Here is a 22,820-nt window from a genome sequence, read left to right on the forward strand (position 1 = left end):
AGTTCTCCCTGCAGGGTTCTCCCCACTCTTCAGCCGACTCATATTAGGATCGGGGCCCCAGGCTTCTGGGGCTCAGATGGAAATGATCTTGGTTCAGAAGTCACTGTGAGGGACAGGCCACACCGTCAGAACATAAGAGACGTATGACTGTGGAGGACATTCTTATGCCAAGGAACTGGATATGGTGTTAAGCCCTGACTATGAAATGAAGAGGAGGGGTGCCATATAACATACTACTGATAATTATGTTTTTTAAATATTATTTTGAGGTTTCTCCAACTTTTAGAAAATGGAATATAGGTTGGGCTCATTGATTTGCTTACTGTTATATTTTTGAAAGAAACACAGGAAGAGTGGGAGGGGGGAAGAACTGACAAAAATCTCATCCTGGGTTTAACCCAGGTTCATAGTAGATATGACATTTAGACAAACCCAGTCACAAGATCATTCATCTTTTTTAATCCACATCATGTGTTGTACAAAAAAGTGCTGTGTCATATGTACCCCTCAGGACAATAAGCTGATGTCAGATACTATTAGCTTAAATTTCTGTTACTGGGGTTATGTTTGGTGACTGAGACTTCTTTCTTGTAACCATGATGTATCTCAACACCTGACTTAGTACCTCTGCTTTCTTTAATCAAGAATTAAGAAAACTAACAAACTAATTTATGAAATCTCTAATCTAAGATATTTCAGCAGGACACAACAGAGAAAGGAAGGCAAGAAAAGGACAAGACAGGACTCACAACCAAATTTACAGGTGAACAACATAACGTGTGAACACTGTTCATAGCTGCCCTCTTGTGAAGAATGTTGTACACAGGTGCAGCTCAAAACATTAAAATACCACACACAGTTACCTTTTTTTCACAAATTATTACACTAAATTTTCATGTGTTTTATACTCATTTCATGTCAAGTGAAATATTTTAAACCAAACAATTTTGATTTTTAACGCCTATGGTTAATATGAATGTTGAAATGAAATATCTCAAATCATCAACCAGCTGTTTCTGCATCATCCCTGAAACTGTCTTGTCTGACACTTATTTAGTGGCAGCATCAGGCGTTAATGACAAAGATTGAGAAATGGTCAATCTTGTTTTCATGTCCCTTGTTTTGTAAGCATAGGAACATCAACAATAAGTTTAGCTTATTTCATAAATATATAAAAATCCCCACTGGAGCTTTAAATAATAATGATAATTGGATAAAACAGTTTATTTAGAGTCCTATATTGTTATGGTAAAAAAACAAGTATCTGAAAAAATGTGACAATCCTATTGGTGGTCACATTCAACCACTACATTTTTTTCCTGTTATCCGTTACTTTTCATTCATTCATTCATTTCCCCGACTGCTTCTCCTGTTCAGAGTCTATCCAGCCTATCCCAGCTGTCATTGAGCAAAGGGGGCGGTTGCCCTGGACTGGTCACCAGTCAATCACATGATAGGATCACAACTACACACACACACTCACACCTACAAACAATTTAGAGTGCCCAATTAACCTGATGAACATGTTTTTGGACTGTGGGAGGAAGAAGGAGGAACCAGAGGAACATGCAAACTCCACACAGAAAGGCCCACCGGCCAAGCTGGGAATCAAACCAACAACCTTCTTGCTGTGAGGCTGCAGCACTAACCATTGCGCAACGTACAGCCCTTGTAACCTTTCATGTTCATTTAAAAAAGGAAATGAAATCAACCGACCTGAAATCAAATTTACTTTAATCTCATATTTATCTATTTTACTTTTTGTATTCCTTTTGTCATTAAATTTATTATTTTTCACTGAAAATTAAATTACATTTATTTTAATCTAATTTTACATTATGATTGTTTATTTTATTTATTCTTTTAATTTGTTTTATTTATTTGGTGATTGTAAATTTAATTAGACCAAACACAATTATCTATTTTCTTTTTAGTCTTTTTTGTTAATGAAGGATAGGAATCAGTATTTGTGAGGTAACAAAGAACCACAATCAAAGGCCTGATTTAAGAGTTCAAATACTGCTTTCATATTTTCACATTTTAATAAACTGAATAAAGTCTTTCAAGAATTGGAAAAAATACACAGTTGGAAAATGTTATTATTTGATCCATACTGCTCTGACAATGATATTCAGAGCAAAAAACTGAGTTCCCAGGAGATCCTGACCGTTTCTCAGCATGTGTTACGTTTTAAGACACTTGACCAGCGTGGAACTTTGAGGATTGCTCATAGCGACCCACCTGGAGATTTGGAACAACGCACTTGTTCTGTTCTTTGTTCTGGGATTTCCCAACTACTGATGACTTTGTTTTTCATTCACTGCCGCCACAACCAGCTTGAATTGATCTCTCAAACCTGTGACTCAGCCGACATATGACCCAGAGAGGAACCTGTAAAAGGCTGAAATAATCAAATCACCAGTTTTGTTTATAATAATCTGATCAGTGAAACTTTTAACCAGGAACCAAACTGTTCAATCACAGCTGGATCTGATTCAAGTAGCAGAGGCATACAAAAGTTTTAAACATTAAAAGGTGAGGCTGACTCATTGGGCCTCACTTATTCGTGCTGTCAGGTGAGTACTACACTTTCTGTTCCCCTGGCATGTAGGTAGAAAAGGAACTGTAGTTTCCAGAGCTGTGGGCATAATAAAACCAATAAGTCTTTCCAAAGGGAAGAGAAAGGAAAATAGAAAGCATGGGTTTGTTGGCTTACATTGGATAACAGCAAGATAAGAAAATGTTCAACAACAGCTGTTAGCCTGGGTGTGTCTCTATGGTGAAACTTAAAAATTTAGTTTTATATCTGACGTACTTCACAGTTTACTGCATGAATTATTTTTGTGTGGTGGGTTAAGGGGCGGCAGGTTTTGTGGGTTAAGTTTTTGCGACTGTTTTACGAAACATCCTTAAAACATAAGTGACATAAAAAGTACCAAGATTTTTTTTTTTTTTTAAACTTTTTCCAACAAAATAGAAACTGCTTTTGAATTATACACATAAGAAATGTGAGAATTTCTCAATTGAAACATCAATGTTATTGGAATACTTTGAGAATACAAGACAGTTTGACAAACCAAGCTGGGTGAAGTCATGTGTAGTGGGAGCTTAAGGCCACACAGAAACTTTGAAATTATGTTAACTATTAATACAGAGAGGTTACAATTAGAGCCCGACCGATTAATCGGGCCGATTATGCCCGTCACCGATTAATCAACATCGGCCAAAATGTAGCAGATTATAAAAAGTTTTTGCTCCACAGAGATTCTGTCACTCCTGCACCTGTGTGTCTGTGTGTTGGGCTGCACACTGCCCGAGTGCCCGCCCCCTCCGTCCACCATTATGTAATGTAAGACTATAGAATGGTGTTTTAACGTCGTGTAAGTTGCTCATTGTGTTTACAGTTTGACTTTTTTTTCTACTTACTGTGTTTAAAGTTTGACTTCTTTATTTATTATTGTGTTTACAGCTTGTTCTTATTTATCATTGGTTTACACTACAGTTCTTATGTTGACAGTTTTAAGTTCCTTGTTTTAATTTAAAAGTGTTCTGTCTGTCTTGAATCATATGGGTATTATAATAATGTTTGTTCATAAACAGTATATATCCTGTGTATATCAATGAATTTATTATATGTAACCGATATCCAATATATCGGCCGATGTCTGACATATCGACTGATGTCCGATATATCAGACATCGGTCGATATATTGGATATCGTTTTTCTTTGCCCCCAGTATCAGTATCGGCATAGGCCCAAAAAATCCCACATTGGCTCTAGTTACAATCAGCAAAACAATCAAGATATTGCTGCAGCTCTGTGCATGTTTTATAATGTTTCGAATTTTGTGTAAAAATAAAATCTCTTAAAAACACATCCTTAATAGCTGTTAGTTGAAAACAACAGTATTGGGTGGTTCATTGTGAAGAACTTAACCATAAGTTCAATGCAAATTATAAAAGTTCATTTATTTTTGTTGTGTTGCTATAGTTTGATTGTTTGAGGGCTTAGAATATGTTCCTAAAGAAGAAAAGATATTTTGTGGCAACTTATTCTACAATTCCTCTTCTTTTTTTTTTACAGTGTTGCAGAAGTACACTAGTTATGGTCTTGTATACAGGATATGTCACAGTTAAATGGGTCTCAGTTTACCATAGTTTTATCTGGCTAGTGTGATTAAATTAAAAGAAAAAAGTTAATAACAAAGCTCCAACACATTGACAAGGAGCACAGAGGAAAGAGAAAAATCAAATGAATCTTGCACCCATGCATTTGGCATTGTAGAAACAATATATGTGCTTCTGATGTGCCCTTGAGCAAGACAAACAAGTCTTCAGTCGTCTACTTATCTTTCAGGAGTTTGGTTTTTCTTTTCTTTCTCCTTACTCATTTGCTGAGGCTGGACTCATTGCTAGATGATGACTTATTCCTGAGACTGTCTCATGAAATAGGGGATGACGCGACCTGTCTGTCTCCCTCAGTGACGCTCCTTTGTGCACAGTAGGTGGGATGTGCTTTTCAGGATTGAGTCAGACAGATGGAGAGAGCGCCCCCTGGAGGCTGGGAGCTGAAGCGACACGGGCTGAGAGAGAGAGAGAAAGCTAGTGTGTGTGAGAGAGAGAGAGAGAGAGATGGGTGGACGGAAAGTCCCCGAGTGGAAATCCCCTTGACTCTGGCTTTTCCTGTTTTATATACTGTTGCTTGAGGACCTGTGTACTCTTTTGACAGGCTTCGCAAGCTGCGAAAGCTCAAAATTAGCTCTGATAGTGGAGGAAAGAGGAGGTTGAATGGCGCCGAGCACCGCAGCGGTGAGGCTGAGTGAAGTGGCTGAGAGAGGACTAGCCTGAGCATCCGGGAGGGCTTTGTTATTACCCCGACATATTACACAGGTAAGACACCCGTCCTCCCTCCCTGTACACATGTGGACAGCATGCCTCCTCTAAAACAGGCTTCAGACTTGGTGGGCACAACACGTTTGGGCCTTGAGTAATGTATGGTCGTGTTTCTAGGGGGACATGGAGGAAGCTTGAAGCCTGCTCACGACAGTGGCTTTGACAGCCATTGTTTACAAAGACGTCACCCTCGAGCGCTTAGCAGAGCATTTTAACGGATAAATGAAGCATTTGCGGGGCCACACCGAGTCGATACCCGCGCCGTGACACGCTATTGAAGGCTACATTGTTTCAAAGGTAGTTGTCATTGGAATTACGTAAGCCCTTAACGTCAGCAAAGTCTCCTGTTATTGTGTTTTTGTGTAGCCAGCCAGCCTAAACCGCAGCGTCCACCTCTGAGCCCCCTGTCTGCCTGCCTTTAAGTCTTTCACACACCAAACAGGGATTAATGACAACACGCTCACTGACATCCAGGTGTCTCCTGTCTACAGTCCCTCTCACGGAGCCCTTTAGCATGGCCTAGCCTGTTGTTGCACCTGCTGCTGCTGTTTGGGTAGTAAAGATACAGGGGTCCACTTTTACCCAAATACTCAGGTGAAGTGGCTCTTAGCTACAACACTGAGTGGCAGCTTTTAAGAGGATGTTGTCTGAAGTTAAAAAGTCAGCAAAACTATAGGCCTCACTTGCTGACCATTACTTTTCTACTTCCTGTACACTGTGAATGTGCTGACACTGTCTTAATTTATACAGAATACTTCTTGAAGTCCTTACCAGTGGGTTTAACTTAACTCTTCTGCACTACCTGTTAAGTGTGAAGCTATAACTTGTGTAAGTACCAATAATAATAACAAAAAACAGAAAGTGTGAAGGCTAACATAAGTGCTCAGACACATTTTGCTGTATCCCCCAGCCCAAATCAAGGAACTCTGCTGGTAAAACTGTGGCACCACTGCTGACTTGTTTACCTGCTTTCCTTATTTTAGAGGAGTGTTAAACCTCCGCAGACCTCAGCAGAGCTTAGTTATCAGTGCTTGAACAGGTGTCTAAAAATTTCCACTGTTTCAGACTAAGACTGGCAGGGCCTAGATCATGTGTGACCTTCCTGGAAGTCTGGGAAGCAGCCTTAAGTTACAGTTTGGAAAGCACCCGTTTTTTAAAAGGGAGACTTTGAGCTTGAAGGGGCACTGGGATGCCCTGTTTTAGAGGGAATTAAAAACCAAGAAGAGAATCAAAAACAAAACTACAAAGGGTCCTTTTGTGTTTTTCTGCCCACCAGAATCTCCAGTAAAAAAGTATTAAACAGCCTTCACAATGCAGTGATCCTGTGTGTGTGTGTGTGTGTGTGTGTGCCCGCGTGTGTGTCGGATGTTTTCCCAGACAAACTGTAAATTAAGTTGTGTCTTGAGTCTCAATTAATGAGAAAGGGGATTCTCCACTGAAAATTTCCCACCAGTCTGAACTATTATTTCAGAAGTACTTTGCTCTGTAATAACATGCACTCCTCTTCTCTCCTTTCAGTTACCACACTGTTCGGCAGGCGGCTGGTGCCTCCTCCTCCTCATCCTCTCCTCCTCCTTGTTCCTATTCCTCCCTCCGTCCATCCACCAAGCCAACACACACTGGCCATGTCGCAGGGTCAGAACTTCCTCCCCAAATTCCTGTTTGTTTCCAACCTGCTGAAGGCGGTGAAGATCCGACAGCGAGTGCCCAACGATGTAGTGAAACCGACTGCCAGTAGCGGCCTGATGCATCACCTGAGGGGGATGCACCGGTACACTCTGGAGATGATCGCCATGAACCACTTCCCGCAAGCCTTCAGGGAGGTGGTGCAGGCTGCCATTCTGGACAGAGCCATGCAGGCCTCGCTAGAGCAGGAGAAGAAGCTAAACTGGTGTCGGGAGGTGAAAAAGATGGTGCCGTTACGGACCAATGGTAAGAAAAAGAATTAATTCTGTTGCAGAATTAATATGGAACAACGATTTATGATTGATGGAGCGCTTGGTGAGGTTTTTGGGTGTTTTATCGTAAGTTTGGGGAATAAACACGTGGTTTGAATCATCTTAAAGCTTTAGAAATAAACACTGATTTAACTGGAAGTTTTTGTCAGAACAAACAGGACAAAACTAAGTCAAACTTTTATTACTTGATTTAAAAAGCTGCTGAAGTCCCCACTCCTTGAGCAGCAGGATGTGCTTTTGTTTCATTTTCTGCGCTGGGGGAGGAAGTGCTTTTTCTGAGTCAGGCCTACTTTATATGTAAAACCTGAGATGTCATTACTCACAAGCAGGGTTACTGTAAATGACAACAATGGAGGGATACTTTCACAAACACTCATTTAGCAGCCCCCCTTGGTTTTACTGTGCTGATCTGACCCAGCGTTTGCCAAGTCATGTTTTCTGTTACGTGGATTTTGTAACACGGGAACATCCCGGGGCAGGCAAACATTTAGACACCATTACTTCTGATCATAGGTCTGTGCTGGGAAATTCTCACATCACATGTCGCTCTGTTATTTACTGTTAATGATGTTTCAAACCCGAGTCTTTCCACAGGTTTTTCATTTACAACTTAAGGGGTACATCCCCACTTTTTCTGTGTAGGTGTGTGTGTGTGTAAGTAGTGTGAATGTCAGTGATTCTTAAGACATCTCATTTTAGTTTCACACCAGCTTGAATGACTGGTGTAGGTTTTTATTGTCGTCTTTTTGACATTTAGTTAAGTTATTTGTGTGTGTCTCGTGTTTCACAGCAGGCCCTTTTGAATTTAAATTGTAATAACTTGAACACATCTGGTGTGTACATAAGGCCTATTTTTAGATGAGAGGGAGGAAAAAGAGTCTTTGAAGGGAAACATCAGCCGTTGCATTCACAACAGAAGAAAGGAAGTGGAAATCAGGCTGCTTTACAAGTTTGGCATAAACATGTACATCTCTAGGGGAAGTATTTTTTTCAGTTTGTGCAGGAAGTGATAAGAATTTATCAGAACAAAGTTCTTCTATAGATCCCATCAGAGCTTAACACTGACCAGTTACTGTCAGAGAGGAGGAACTGTGGGGTTTTGGCCTCTTGTGTGATTTTTTTACATTGTGAAACTCTTTGTGAGGGCCCCAGCTGAGTCTGGTTTTAGTAATAGCTAAAAGAGTTACAGTAATGTAACCCTTGGTTCCTCTTTAGAAAGACCCCAAATGACGAACAACATCCGACTTCAGCTGCCAGGAACCAACCTGGATGGAATTTCCTGGCTTGTGAAGTTGATGTCATAAAGATGAGACAGATTTCAGAGTCACAGCGTCTAACTCTGAAGGACCCAGACGTGACTTTGAGCAGAGGACAGACAACTTACACACACACACACACACACACACACACACACACACACACACACACACACACACACACACACACACACACACACACACACATACAGAACTGACTGACTGACTGCTGCTGAGTCACTGGAGCTTAGCAGACACACACATACACACATACAGAGTGTGAGATAGCAGAGATCTGTCCGTGGACGTCCGGTCAGAGCAGGTCAGAATCCTAACGCTGAACAAATCAGCCTGGGCCACAAGTTTCATCTCCTTTCCTCAATCATCATCATCTGTGTGAACTTTCACAACATGAAAATCTCTCACTTCGTTTCTGTCTTTCCCCAAATACTCATGTCCCTCTTTCCAGCACAAAGCGCTCAATCCACGACAAAAAAAAATCTCCCTGTTACATGCAAAGTTTCCATCCAGTAAAGAGCGCCGTTATTGAAATTGAGTGCTTCTTCTGTCTTGAATGTCTAACATGCATCCCAGGGTTTTTCCCAAACTACATCCCATGTCTGTCATGTGTCCCCAACAGGCATGATTTGTTCAGCTGCAACACACTGGCTCTACATACTGTAACAGAAAAGAGCACACACTCACACACACACACACACACACACACACACTGCCACATTGTTCATGCTTTAAGTCTACATTTCAGGTTTCTCCCCAGAACGTGGCACCAACATTCAAATACGTGTAATAACTCCAGCTCTAATCAAAGCTAAAGCAAAAATAGCCTCGCTCTGAGCTGGTTTTGTTGGACTGCTCATATTTGACAGCTTGCATAAAAAGAGTGGGCTGGCTGATGAGGAGTGATTAGAAAGGACGACATTTCAAACTTGTGTTGTGTCACCTGGATGGAGACCAGATAAGGATTAAGTGTGGTTGTTCACCGGTGTGTTTTCAGGAAGTAGCCCAGCTTGCCACAGTGGAAATGTCTATATTTAGACAGATGGGACCAGCAGACTGTCTTTCATCTTTAGTCATCAGGCAGCTCAATTCAGGGTCAAAAGTGAGTGTGTTTATGAGCACAACAGGATCTGATGATACAGGCGAATTTGGGTGCTGGGGCCCATTTTTGTCTTTCTGCATACATAACTCTTCTGAGGATGCTTTTTCTCTCTAGAGAGCTGTGCATTTGATGTTTTTTTGTTGAGAATGATGCAAGAGTGCCGAAATGCAACAAGAGCTAGATAGTCTGAAAGAGAAGTAAATGTTTTTTTTCTCAAAGTACAGTGAGATGTTGAATAAAAACAACTGTATATAATGTTGTCTTCACTATTATTTATAGAATTAACCTATGAAAAGAAACTAATCCCCAGGCTCTGCTCATTCCACAGTTTCTATATTGCAGGCTAACATTTGCTTAACCATGGTTTTAATAACTTAGCTGTTGCCATGCTAACAGCACTGTGTGTACTTCAGGTGCGTGTGAACTATTGCCAGGTACACATTGCCTAACAAAGAAGCACAGATCAGAAAGGCAGACAGGCAGTACATTTGTATACCTTTGAGAGCACGTGTTATCTCAGCGTTCATTAATCACAGCCTTCATCGGGTGGTGATAGCAGTAGTTAGAGAAATAACATTCCACCCCATCCAAGCCCCGCCCCTGTGGAAAGTCCAGGACCAGTTGAGAAGCATTGATGAGTTAGGATCATAGCAGGGGAACACACAAACGCACAAAAGGCAGAAATAAGTGAAGGGAAATTCCTATGTTGAGTGCGGTAACAGGGTTATTCGTTGCTTAACACAGATAAACATGGGCTCTACTGTTTCACAATGAGAAAAAGACCCAGCTCTGCTATAGGAGACTAAATAAAATTCCAGGGTTTAAGTGGCCCGTCATGTTGTAAACTCACTCAAATATCCTTTAAAAAACTTTGTACCTCTATAGAGTGAGCAGTTTTCTTCTGTGTGATCAGATAAAATGAAGATGTGATTATAAAACATGTATTTCATGTTTGTTCAGGATGCATTTTTTCTCAGGCCAGCTGGGTTGAAGCAGAAGTTTTCCTAAAGTGTGCGCGCTTTCACATGTGAGCTTCATAGAATAGTCTAGACACCAGATAATGCAACAACTGACCTGGCGGCCTGGAATTCCCCAGGCTTTTGTTGATCGCACACACTGAAGCCGTCTGTTGAGCATGCTGTATCCACATGGCACGCTCCTCAACAACATGCAGGACGTTTGTGTTCCTTTTTCATGGTTCCCGGTCTGCAGTGATGATATCTTAATGTGCTTTGCTTTTCTGCGTATGTCTACAGGAGATGGGAACTGTTTACTCCATGCAGCCTCTCAATACATGCTCGGCGTCCAGGACACCGACCTGGTGCTTCGAAAAGCTCTCCATGGTGTTTTGAAAGAGACCGACACTGGTGTCTTTAGAGCTCGTTTCCAGGCTGAGCTGCTCCAGTCCCAGGAGTTCACCCAGACGGGGCTGAGATACACAACCATGGTATGAAGATCAGGCTAGATACAAGTCAGATGTTGTTTCCATTACCCTGGATCACGGTTATTTGACAGCACAAGCTTGCTTTATGTACAAATCTTCCGAATTAATCACATGCTTATTTTACTTGTTCTTTTGTCTGTTTCTAGAACTGGGAGGAAGAATGGGAAAAGATTGTGAAGATGGCTTCTCCTGTCTCCAGTAGCAATGGCCTCCAGTTTGACTCTCTAGAGGACATTCACATCTTTGTCCTGTCTAACATCCTGCGCAGACCCATCATCGTCATTGCCGGTACCTGCTTTTTATCATCTCAGATGAGTTTACTTATTTCACTAAATGAGCATCTTTTATGGACTGTGTACACAGGAACCTAGAGTTTCCAGTGATGTGACTTCCAGCGACTTATTTTAACAGCAAAATATAATCAGACGGGTGACATTTAAAAGTTTTTGTGACCCTGCGTGATTTACTGAACATTTCCTGTATAAGCATTCTGAGATAAATTTATGGTTGTTTATAGAAATACCCAAATCATAATGCTATCTAACAGGAAAAAGTAAACATGCTATTTCTTACAAAACCTACTAAAACCATCCAATTTGTTTTTGAGAAACAGTTTTGAATCAGCAGTATTTCTAATATCTCTGTTCTTTTCACAGACCAGGTGGTAAGAAGTATGAAATCTGGCTCCTCTATCTCTCCTCTGAATGTGGGTGGGATCTATCTGCCTCTACACTGGCCGCCCACGGAGTGCTACAAATACCCAATCGTGCTTGGCTATGACTCCCAGCACTTTGCACCCCTCATCACTATCAAAGACAGTGGTCCAGGTGAGAGTCTCTAAGAGATGGATGTTATGCAGCTGACATAACAGATTTAGTAGTAAAGGACTGGCATGAAGTCCTGCTTTTATTTCTGTTTAACATCTTGGTCTAATTTCTTTCAGAGATCAGAGCAGTACCTCTAATAAACCCAGGACGAGGGGGCTTTGAGGAGCTTAAGGTTCATTTCCTGATGGAGAAAGAACAGCAGCAGAAAGAGAGGCTCCTCAAAGACTACCTGCAACTGATAGAGATCCCTGTCATAGGCTTGGGCTACGATGCTACAAGGATCATCAACGCTGCACGGTACCTATGAGTCCTGTTTTCTTGTTTGAGTAAATGATTGAAGATGCAAAATGTTCATTGATCTTTTTGAAAATGAATCACCTTCAAGTGGAATAGTAAAATACATGTATGTATATACTTATACTGATGTGTCTGTCCTCAGTCTGGATGAGGGAAACCTCCCAGAGGACATGAACCTGATGGAGGACTACCTGCAGCTCGTCAACCATGAATACCAGCGGTGGCAGGAGGACAAGGAGCAGGCGTGGGCTGCCCAGCCGCAGCGCCCACCACCGTTCTCCGTCTCTCAGCTCTCCCTCATTGAGATCCGCTGTGCCACTCCACGATGCACCTTTTATGTCTCTGTGGACACGCAGCCTCATTGCCACGAGTGCTTTGAGAAGCGGCAGATGACCAACACGGGAGGGACAAGGATAGAGGGTGTAGTGCAGACCAAGGGAGGAGGAGTACAAGCTGGGGTTGGAGTAATAGGGGGATCAGAGACTGAGGTGAGCTCCCGAGGAGCACGAAGCAGCAGCCCCCCATCCTCCTCGACTGGGAGAGGGATGGCGTTATCCAGCCCTCGCTCAGCCCCACCCACAGCCCCCAGCCTCAGCCTGTACAGTGAAACTCACGCCATGAAGTGCAAGACACCTGGGTGCCTCTTCACCCTCAGCGTGGAGCATGATGGACTCTGTGAACGCTGCTTCAACTCCAGGCAGAACCATGGACCTCCTGGAGCTGGAACGGCTGCCACGGGACTCCCAGGACCCAATGGGGGGCCCACAGTTCCCCACCCGGGCCAGGGCTCCGGCTGGACTCAGTGGGGGGGCCGGGAGTCAGAGACAGAGCGCTGCAGTATGTGCAGACAAGAGGCGTTCAGGGTATTCAATGGCCTGTGTCCCCCCTGCATGCAGAGACAGCAGGCTCCAGAGAGGGTAGAGCCACAGCAGAACAACCCCAGAACTGAGGCTTCGTCTTCAGCTTGGACCCAGGCAAGGGATACTGAGCGGCCGGGTCTCACCATAACCCCGGGTCATGCTTCAGCCTGGCAAACCCCTCTGGCGCGGCCGTGTAAACGATCTGGCTGTCAGTTCTTTGGGACGCCAGAAAAATTGGGTTTCTGCACTATTTGCTACGTAGACTATCAGACGAACCACCGTAAGTCCTGAAAATGAACCTAATACAAAATAACAGACCTTTGAAAACGTCCTATCATTCAACTTTAAAGCATAAGTCATTGTATTTGCTTAGGATGAAAGCAGCTAGCGTTGTGTTTCTGCTGTTAATGATTCAGAGCAACATTGGATGTTACTTATGTTCCAGATTTGACACCTCCACCTCCTCCAGTCCAGACCCGGCACGGTTTGGAGGCAGGCTTTCAGAACGCAACACGGTGTCGTGGGCCTGGCTGTGGTGCGGTTGGCAAGGCAATGCTCGAGGGCTACTGTGATAAGTGCTATGTCAAGGAGCAAAGTGCGCGACTCAACCAGGTGGCACATCGCACACCACACTCCCCTCCTCTGGTCGTGGTAGGTATCAGACACCCCTAAAGTCTCCTCCATGCCTTGTATGAGACATACATGCCAAACTTTGATTTCATCCTGCTTGACCATTGCAAACAGCCCGCCTTGACTGTTTTTTTTGTCTTCTTTTCCCAACCCCTTCTTCTACTGCGCACAAAAAGCGTGACAGAGCAGTCAAACCCAGATCTTCACAGCAATCCCAGACTCAGACTCAGTGCCGGCGGAGTGGCTGCAGTAATGTGTCCCCAGGTTGCACAGACCTCTGCCCGGAGTGCCACACACGAGGCCAGGGTAGAGAGGCGGGCAGGCGGGCGCAGGCGCCCAAGGAAAAGTCCAAGCAGCGGTGCCGGACGCAGGGCTGTGACCACTACGCTAACCAAGAAAAACAGGGCTACTGCAACGAGTGTGACCACTTCAAACAGATTTATCGCGGCTGACCAGATGCGCGTCCACGCATGAACAACAATGATGACACATTGCTAGCACGCTAGAGCTGCTGCCCTGCTGTGGGCGCCCCATGCCAGTCAATGCACCTCTGAAACTAACTAACCAACTAACTAACTAGCTAGTGAGTAACTAGTAACCTTATGGCCTGAAAATCAAACCCCCCATGTAGAATGTGAAGAGAGAGCGTGTGTACGTGGGGTGGGTGGGAGGTTGGTGTGTGTGTGTGTGTGTGTGTGTGTGTGTGTGTGTGTGTGTGTGTGTGTGTGTGTGTGTGTGTGTGTGTGTGTGTGTGTGTGCGTGCATGTGTGCATGTGTGCGTGCATGTGTGTGTGTGTGTGTGTGTGTGTTTTCTCACAGTAGACATGGCCTCCAGAATACCTCTTTGTGCAATTATTATCATCTGCTGTGCCCAGTGCACTTAAACGGTGAGAGGTTTGGCTTCATGTCAGAGCAACTGACTTAACTCTTGTGTACAATATGTATTTAGAGGTACGTATTGAATCGTGCCGGACAAAATGATTGTATGTTGACATAACAAGAAGCATCTGACCTTGCTTTTTAGACCACAGCCAAGGATTTTTACCCCTCGTCTGTCTGTCTGTCCTAACCCAGCTGTGTACCTGTCTGCCTGTCTGTCTAGCAGTGCTCTGAGGAGTGAGGGATACAGGTGTTAGAAAAGCCCACCGACAAATCTGTGGAAATACAAAGCAGGAGTGAGCTTAACTGGGCCAAAGCTAAGAAAGTGAAGTGCTTAAAACCATTTTTTGATCTTAGTTGTCCTCCTACGAAAATGAATAAATCCTTGCCAAAAAAGGCTCTTACAATCAACATTGTATAACGATAAAGAATGAATTTCTTCCATTAGCCAGTGGATAGCATTGTTAATATTTTTAACCAAATTTACCTTCATATTTTTTACATATCTTTTATATAAGATAACATGGTAAATTGCTAGATTTGGAAAGTAAGACCATGTGTCTAAAGATTGCAAGACAGACAGGGCAGGCCCCTGCTAGTTTTGGTGCTACATGTACAGAAACACAAGCCTCTCCATTGTAGCCAACATGCTGGTGGTGTCAGTGGACAGAAGGTAGAGAGCACAGTGGAGACAGGACTCATTCTCTTTCTATTCTCTCTCTGTCCCTCCTTTAATCCCCCCATCCCTCAAAAACAGATCTGTTGCCTTGGACGTTGTTTTCCTGTTTACTGACCACTTAAGCACCTAGAAATGCATAGATATACAAACCTATACATACGCACATAAATGTAGTAGCTCCAGTTCTGTCAGAAGGGTATCCCCAGCTCTAAAGACGATTAAGACCATAATGAAGTGAGGAGTCTGGATGAGTATCCACTTTAACACCACATGCAAACATATGCACACACACATGCACACATATGCACAGCTCTATGAGATTGTACTGGCCCCACCCTGCCCTGTGGTGATGTGTAGGGAAACAAACCTGTAGAGAAGTGCATTCCTCTCTGCTCCACCCAACTGGATGTGCCAAGGCAACAACTTCAAAACTTCATAGAGCAATCCCATTGCTTGCTTTGGCTAATCTTGTTTATCTGAATGTGTTTCGTGCTGCTGCTTCAACAGCACACTATTGGGGCTGATCCTCGGTAAGTTTTGCCTTTAAGTAGTGATTAAAATTTTATGGACCAGAGGGGGCTGATCAGGGATCCTGGATCAGCCCCCACCTATAAAATGCTTTTGTGAATATGGATCTTGGTCCATATTGTAGGACCTTCCAACCTGATGCCTCATCTGCAAGACACACATACACACACACACAAAATGCACGCATGCGTGCATCTGGAATACGCAAAACTGACATTCCTGATTTTTTTCTATTTGTTTTGGGATTTTTTTAATGTATTTTGATATATTTGGTTTTGTTTTTGCCAAAACAAAAAAAACAACAAAAAAAAAAACATGTGCCATTGACCGCCAGACAGTTGTTGTTACCTCCTTAAAAATGGCCAGCCTGGACCACTCTGAACTAACAAGAGCACCACAGGTAGACATCTCCAATTCTGTCTCCACAGACTCAAGCGCTCATGTTGAAAATCCTCACATTGGCACCATCTCTTCACAAGTACCTATTTTATCCAGGTACAAAGATATATTTATCTATTTGAGATAACCTCAAGCCCAACACATTCTCAGACTTGCTGAAATGTGTTTCTACAGAACCAGTAATTCCCCTTCCACTTCTGCTGAAGAACTCTACTGCTGTACGCAGATGTCCATCTGTGGCTCTAGTTAGAGAAGCATAGACAAACAGGCTCTTGGTCTGCCTTTTCATTCAACTGTATCTAAAGCTGTCGGGCCGGCCCAGGTGTTGACGGCCTGTACGTAGATCTCTGTGTGCTTTAATCACCTCTTGACAAACCTTAATCAAGTAAAGGCCAATTTGTGGTCAGCTCATCATGACCCCTTAACAAGGTTTGGGGCGTTGACCGAGTCTGACTGGGAGGAGATCACATAAGTTGCACATGACTTGTCTAAGCTGCTGAGGCATTTAGGAATGGTACTCCGACTCGCTTAGGGACATTCCAGCAGTAGGAAGAGCATCAGTCTAAGAGCTGAAGGTGTAACAAAACATGCAAACTGTGTGGAAGTTTCTTTGTGTGATCTCTCGACAATAGGGTATTGTATGAAAAAGCCTGGTTTTATTTGTTAAGTATTTATTCATATCAAGATATCTGTATTGTGTGATTCAATAATTATTTATATGTCGTCCTGAAATGAATTATTTTTATTAAGAAATCTGAAATCTGTCTACTGTGGTTCTTGTCTCTCTACTTGTTGTTTGTGTGTTCATATTTGCACCTACAGTAGTCTTATGTGTGTGTGTTGAGATTTCAACGTTGCACTCTTATTACAGCATCTCTCACCACTCTGCCTTGTGTTGCCTAATGCTGTTTCTGCTGAAAAAACGTTGCTCACTGTTGGTACTGAATCCATCTGTAGTGTAGGAAGCACAGTGGGTGCTGCAAAAGTCATCAGATAAACTAATCACTGAGGTTTGGTTTAGAGTGCACCATTTTCCCATGCTCAACTGGGTTAGTATGTATTCTCCCTTCTTTTCTTCCACCTCTGTTTTTTCCCCTCTTTTTTGGCATTTACAACAAAACAAATCTTATTTTAGGACTGTAATTTTCAGACCTTTATGGGCTTAAGTAAGGGTGTCATGTCTATAAAAGGAAGTGGGAACCCCCACTCTTTCTTACAAAGACAGGAGGAGAGCATGATGCTGTGGGAGGGGGGAGTTTGGAATGGGGGAGATGTGCCAGTGACAGAGGGGGAATTGGTAATGATTATATACAGCAGGGCAGAGGTGACATTTAACAAGAGAGGAACTGCAGTGTAGTGCGTGGGCTTTTTCATCAACCTACAGCTTCTACCACATTCACATTGGTAGACTCTTGTGGTTTCCTGGAAATACCCTTGCATGCAAACAGTCCCGTATAGTGCACCTTTGCAGACAGGTACTGTTCCACTTGATGAGCAAGTGCTGCACTGATGTAGTGCAATAAACCTTCCTGTGTGAAGCTTATACCATGATTATGTGAAGTTAAAACGTTACTCAAAAGATTAAAAAAAAAAAAGAAATCTTGTGATTTTCATTATCTAAAATATGTAGTTGAAAAAGATATATTCAGTTACTCAGTTCTGTGCCATTCATACATAAGTGTGTGCAACAAAATAGGTACTATGAGTTTTAGGGAAGAGAATTGATATATGTTATCTGGTGTCTCTATGACAAACTGAAATGACTGATTAAGCCTTTTTATGGCCTTAAAATAAGTATCAGCAGAAGGATGGACCTTTTCTTCACAGGTACTTTTACAGGTACCAACCAAATTCTGTTGAAAGTACCGAGTACTGATTTCTGTAAAATCAAAAGGTACCATGTTTGGGCACCTAAATGCATCCTTGTGACTGTGAGGGGGTGGAGGAGTAGACGATTATCCATGCTGGAAATGAACACAGCATTACAAGGTCATATACTGAAGAATAAATATGTTAAATTATTATTATCATTATTATTATTTTTTTTTTACCACATTAACACACAGAGGAACCAGAAATTGGTACTGTGAAGTACCAGTACTGATTGCCAGGTACCGGGCATCAATACCTTATCGTTTCAAGTATGAAAGGTACTCATCCCTAATTTTCAACATTTATTAACATGCGGTAGGTGTGAGGTGAGCATGCTGGAAATTACACAAATTTTGTAAAAAAAAAAAAAAAAATCAATGAATAAAACAGTCGAATGGGACACCTGGTGATTTATGGATGTCTTATGAGAAGAGACTATTGTCATTGTCACAGTGACAACTGGTTCCACTCCTAACCTCAACCATTCCCCATGTCTCTCTTCAACTGTCTGATCTAATAAACCCAAAAATATAACTTTAAGGGGGAAAAAAGACAACAGGGTGAAACACTTCATTATGAAATACCAATTGTATGCATGTACAGGACATGATGATCACATAGAACAAGACAAACTGCTTTGTCTGCAGATGTCACCAAAACTAACACAAACTGAATTGGAGCTTACTCATGTAGCCTGGAGTCTCAAGTTTTAAACTTCAGGTGAGAATCTTTGTTCTTCTTTATTCTTCAGTAGTTGGTGCAGGTATAACCTCAGACCATTCCCTTATTTTTGCACACAGGAAAGAGATGAATGGGAGCTGGTATTTATTTAAGTCATGTGAGAAATACATTACATACATTATCATGTTATTATGAAGCTGAAGTTAAGAGTGATCACGCTGAACCAGTTAAAATGTTGGGGCCTTTGTGTGTGCACTGTGATGCTCAATGTGTGTGCTTAATACATATATACTGACACAAATTTTATAAAATTACCAAAATTTACTTGAAAGGGAATTGTTTTTAAGAGGAAATGATGAATCTGGATCACACCACAGAGTCTATTTATGAATGAACCCACCAAAGTCTGACTAACAGCCTACTCTGTTGAGAAACTTCAATGTTGCAAAAATCAAAAGTACATCGTGGCTCATTCACCAGGAAGTTATCTGTTGTTGACAAATAGGAGGAGGCTATCTCCATGGTTACCTTTGTCTGACCCCTTTATGAGCAGCAGCTGACATAGATCAGTCATACACTCTTCCTCTGAACAGTACTCTGAATTTCATTTGAAAACTTCCCCTGCCTGTCCAGTGTAACCACAACTTGTTCATGGTGTGCTCAGCCTTTTTAAGAAGAATAACCTCAAACTCAGCTGATTATAATCGAATTCCATTTTATTTCTTGCTCGACATCACTCTATTTTGCTTGTCTCCATTATGAATAAAAGAAATCAACTATTTTTATGGGGTTGTGTCACCCTGTCAGGGTTTATTATGACATAATGACCACCTACTGTTGCCTGCATAGCAAATTGATGCAATAAGCGACAACTTTTGTTTCTTTTTCAAGACACACTTTACTTAAAAAATAAAAATAAAAAAAAAACTTTTTAAAAACTGTCTCTTAGTTACTAATTAAAAGCTAAGCTGAAGTGCCCAAAATTGTTCAAATTCACTGTATTTTGTGAAATATACCTTATAGGCTACCCAATTATGTCTGAATCGGATTCAATGAAATGCCCACAATTTCACAACACAACCTTCTTGTGAACTAAAAAGTTTTTCTGAGTAATCCCACAAGTAATCATTGAGGCCTTGGCCTTGAACCAGAATCAGATCTTCATGTGAAGTTCTGTGTATACATGTGGAAGTGCTGCTGAAGTATGACTCACTAAACTGACAAAGAAGGACGATAAGAGAAATGAAAGTCTTCAGAGCAAAGCATAGTGATACTAAGCCCTGAGAGCATCAGGTGATCTGTACAGCCACATGAGTCTTAAATATCTTTGTTTGTGGTCTCAGACACATCTATTTGATTAACAGCTGGTTATTTGCATCCTTGGTTGTTCGTTACCTTATCTAATTTCAGCTGCAGCAGCAACTTCCTCTTTAGGATTAGTAATGTATATCTTTTCTATTCAAAACAGCACAAGGAAACACTAAAGCATCAAGTTGAAGTAAATCTTTATGCAAACACTCCCCCTACTCTAATCAAGTTTAGACAAGGTAGATTTTTTTTCTCTTTTGATGCATTACTTTCAGATTGTAATAGTTCTCTGGAACAGTAGAAAACTGACTTGTCACAACAGGGAGTAGGCTACAGCGTACGGTAAACTATTAATGTGTGGTTCTCATAGTTGCTGAGGTAACATGTCTGACCTGTTTTCAACCTAGTGGCAGTTTTTTAAAGCTAATCCATGTAAGCAGATAGCAAAGACTGGGATGCCCAGAAGTCGCACAGCCAAGTTTTGTTCCACCTCAGACAAGAATGGTGGTGAGAATATTAAACTTAGGATACAGAAACAAAGGTGGAAAGAGCTGAGTTTTCTGTGGATTTATTCATGCATGCTGCATTGAGAAGTCTGCAAGCAAGCTGTAAAAAGTTGACATGTTAAAATATCAATACTAAAATATCTCCATGTACCGTTTGAAAGGCTATTGGTTGCAAGAACAAAACACCTTTGTTGACTAATACACTTGAATAAAAAGAAAAAGAATAGGGTAACTTTCCTCCCAAAAAGCAATCATGCAAAATATCTATTCCTCGTGGTATGTTTGTCAAAAAATGGAATCAAACCAGTCGTTAATCAATTTCCCGTATTCACCACTGGGTGGCGGACGTGGAACGGCACGTCCAAAAAAACAGGACTACAACTTCCGGCATGTGCCTAAGTTTACGGAAGTCGACGCAGTACGGTTTGCACTAGATTGCCTTGTTTTGAAATTCACCGACTTAACTCCACAACGGACAATAATATATAAGTTGCTCGGTTTGGTCAACAACACAGCCATTTAAAGACCGAAACCAGTGGAAACTAACCCAACCCCATTGATAACTGGCGACCTTTACAACATGCGAGACGGAAGTTGTAGTTTAAAGGAATAGCATTGCACGTTAAGTCGTTGAGAAGTAACACGGCGTAAGCCTACATCCACCAAAACTTAATGAAACCGTTAGACTCAGACTCAGACGAGGAGGAGGAGGAGCAGCACCTGGAAAAGTTTCACAAGGAGCTGAGACGTAAGTTCACCTTATGCCTTGCTTGTGTTGCTAATGGCTAACTAAAGAGCCCAACATTGAACGTTAAACATTGGTCATGTAGTCTATATTACACTGGCCTGTTTTAACCATAGAGTTATGTTACAGTGTAACTGTTTCTCTTTGCTGACGTTTTTATGCCAGACGATTGTGTAGTATTAGGTTTAGGGGCAGTTAGAGAACCTGCCACTCCCACCTGTTGCTCTCTACGCAAAGTGCTTCACAATTGAGCTGTTAGGCAAAGCATCCTGCCGGAAATTAATTGACTGAGGTTATTTTTTTAAGCTAACAAACACTTTGGCTTCAATATCAAATTTCATTTTAACACAAAAGAAGTTGTCGGTAAACTTGTTTTTAGTAATTTAGTTGTATTCTTTTTACTTGTGCCAAAAGCAAGGTTATAATAGTTTTGGATTTGTCATTATAGTTTAGTTTTAGTTAGTTTTGACATTTCATTTTCCATTACAGTTTAGTTTTAATTAGTTTCAGAGCAGGCATTCTAGTTTTTATTTAGTTTTGATTTTTGCAACAAGGCTTAGTTTTAGTTTAGTTTTAGTTTTTTCATACCTTATTATCCAGGTGCAGGATTCAACAAGGTCAGAGTAAATATTTTGTCATACTGTTTATTTTCAAGTCCAACATAGCGCTCACTGCTCAGTCAATGATGATACCGAAATGTTGGCTGCTGCCTTAAACACAAGAAAATAATATAAACTTAATATAAAAAATATAAGCATCAATTATATAAAATAATGTTGACATAAATTACATAAAAATAACATTGACATAAATTATTAAAAAAACAATATAAAATGAGCCTCAATAAATAAAAACTTGGACTCTGTAACAATTAAACTATTACAGATGCTCTAATTCATTGCTCCACTACGTTTCGTGGCAGCACAGCGCACAGCCAGTCAGTGCAGTAAACAAGCACGTCCCTATACACCGATATGATGGTGCTGTGCGGCACTGACAACTGTCTAAAACTGTCTAAAATTGGTTGGGAAAATGTGTAGGATTAATTTAAATCCTAAAGGCTATTAATATTGTCAAAAACTATAACTAAGGGAATTTTGTCTATCATTTTAGTTAGTTTCATTTAGTTTTGTGAACACAAGATACAGTTTTAGTTTACTTATCTTTTTTTTTCTTTTCTAGTTTTTATTAGTTTGAGTTAACTGCAACGTATTTTGAATTTGAATTTTAGTTTTGGTTTTAGTTTCGTATTAGTTCATTATTACAACCTTGGCCAAAAGGCTTAACAAGACTTTTGTTTCAATGTTTGTACTCCAAGCTAAAAGCTCATTTGCCACTTACAGTCGGACAAAATTTTACACTTATTCACTGCTTACTTTCTATATTGCATTAAAAAAAGTAATTTTCCCATCTTTGAATGAATTTGAGTATGATTATGATTATTTGAGATGAATTTCAGTAAAAGTGTTTTACAAATTTAACTTGTTTTGGGCAAACTGAATATATGACGTGGTGCTTATTTACGTTTTGCGTTCAGAGCAGGCCAATCAGAACATACAGCAGCTGAGTAGCACTCTGGATCAGCTGATGCCTGATGGAGAGTACATGGAGGAGCCCAGAGGCAGTGATATTGGACTCTTCACCACCATGTCAGAAGAAGCAGTATGGAGCCAAAAAACACAGAGTGAAGCAGGTGACCGGGCAAAAGACTAGATGAAGTCTGACAAAGTTATTCCATGCAACACCTGGAGATCCCCCTTATTGTGTATTACAGATAATTTGCAAAGTTACAATGAAAATGAATAATGATATTGTGTTTTGTGTGCTTTGTAGTTAACCAGCTGAAGAGCCTTCTTCTGAAGCAGTGCAAAGAAATGCCATCTTCTCTCTCACCTTCAAAGAAACTATCTCCGTCCAAGGTAGAACTCTCAGCTTTA

At 41.4% G+C, this 22,820-nt stretch overlaps 2 protein-coding genes across 3 annotated transcripts in view; both read left to right on the plus strand.

The window, feature by feature from the left end:
- The first annotated feature begins 4,571 nt into the window (after positions 1-4,571).
- On the plus strand, positions 4,572-13,956 carry tnfaip3 (tumor necrosis factor, alpha-induced protein 3). 2 transcript variants are annotated; one of them, XM_074675672.1, is made up of 9 exons: positions 4,572-4,891; positions 6,413-6,826; positions 10,485-10,675; positions 10,819-10,960; positions 11,329-11,499; positions 11,616-11,796; positions 11,939-12,936; positions 13,102-13,307; positions 13,463-13,956. In XM_074675672.1, the coding sequence occupies exons 2-9, from the start codon at positions 6,520-6,522 to the stop codon at positions 13,736-13,738; spliced, it is 2,472 nt and encodes an 823-aa protein (XP_074531773.1). In that variant the 5' UTR covers positions 4,572-4,891; positions 6,413-6,519; the 3' UTR covers positions 13,739-13,956. The 2 variants fall into 2 exon arrangements, with proteins under 2 accessions (XP_074531773.1, XP_074531774.1); XM_074675673.1 differs by lacking the exon at positions 4,572-4,891 and adding an exon at positions 5,035-5,191.
- Positions 13,957-20,548: 6,592 nt separating this feature from the next.
- sdccag8 (SHH signaling and ciliogenesis regulator sdccag8) overlaps positions 20,549-22,820 on the plus strand; it is a 51,721-nt gene continuing 49,449 nt past the window's right edge. Inside the window, exons 1-3 of the mRNA XM_074675073.1 lie at positions 20,549-20,886; positions 22,421-22,576; positions 22,717-22,802. Of these exons, the coding sequence (XP_074531174.1) occupies positions 20,811-20,886; positions 22,421-22,576; positions 22,717-22,802 (318 nt within the window). The 5' untranslated portion in view covers positions 20,549-20,810. The remainder of the gene's footprint in view (positions 20,887-22,420; positions 22,577-22,716; positions 22,803-22,820) is intronic.

The sequence above is a fragment of the Halichoeres trimaculatus genome, unplaced genomic scaffold, assembly GCF_033239565.1.
Source record: "Halichoeres trimaculatus isolate MK-OKI-2021-1 unplaced genomic scaffold, fHalTri1.1 fHalTri1_scaffold_8, whole genome shotgun sequence".
NCBI lineage: Eukaryota > Metazoa > Chordata > Actinopteri > Labriformes > Labridae > Halichoeres > Halichoeres trimaculatus.

Coding starts and splice junctions, on each gene's coding strand:
- tnfaip3 (XM_074675672.1), top strand. CDS start 6,520: ATGTCGCAGGGTCAGAACTTCCTCCCCAAATTCCTGTTTGTTTCCAAC. Junction 6,827..10,484: donor GGTGCCGTTACGGACCAATG/GTAAGAAAAAGA, acceptor GTATGTCTACAG/GAGATGGGAACTGTTTACTC. Junction 11,797..11,938: donor AGGATCATCAACGCTGCACG/GTACCTATGAGT, acceptor GTCTGTCCTCAG/TCTGGATGAGGGAAACCTCC.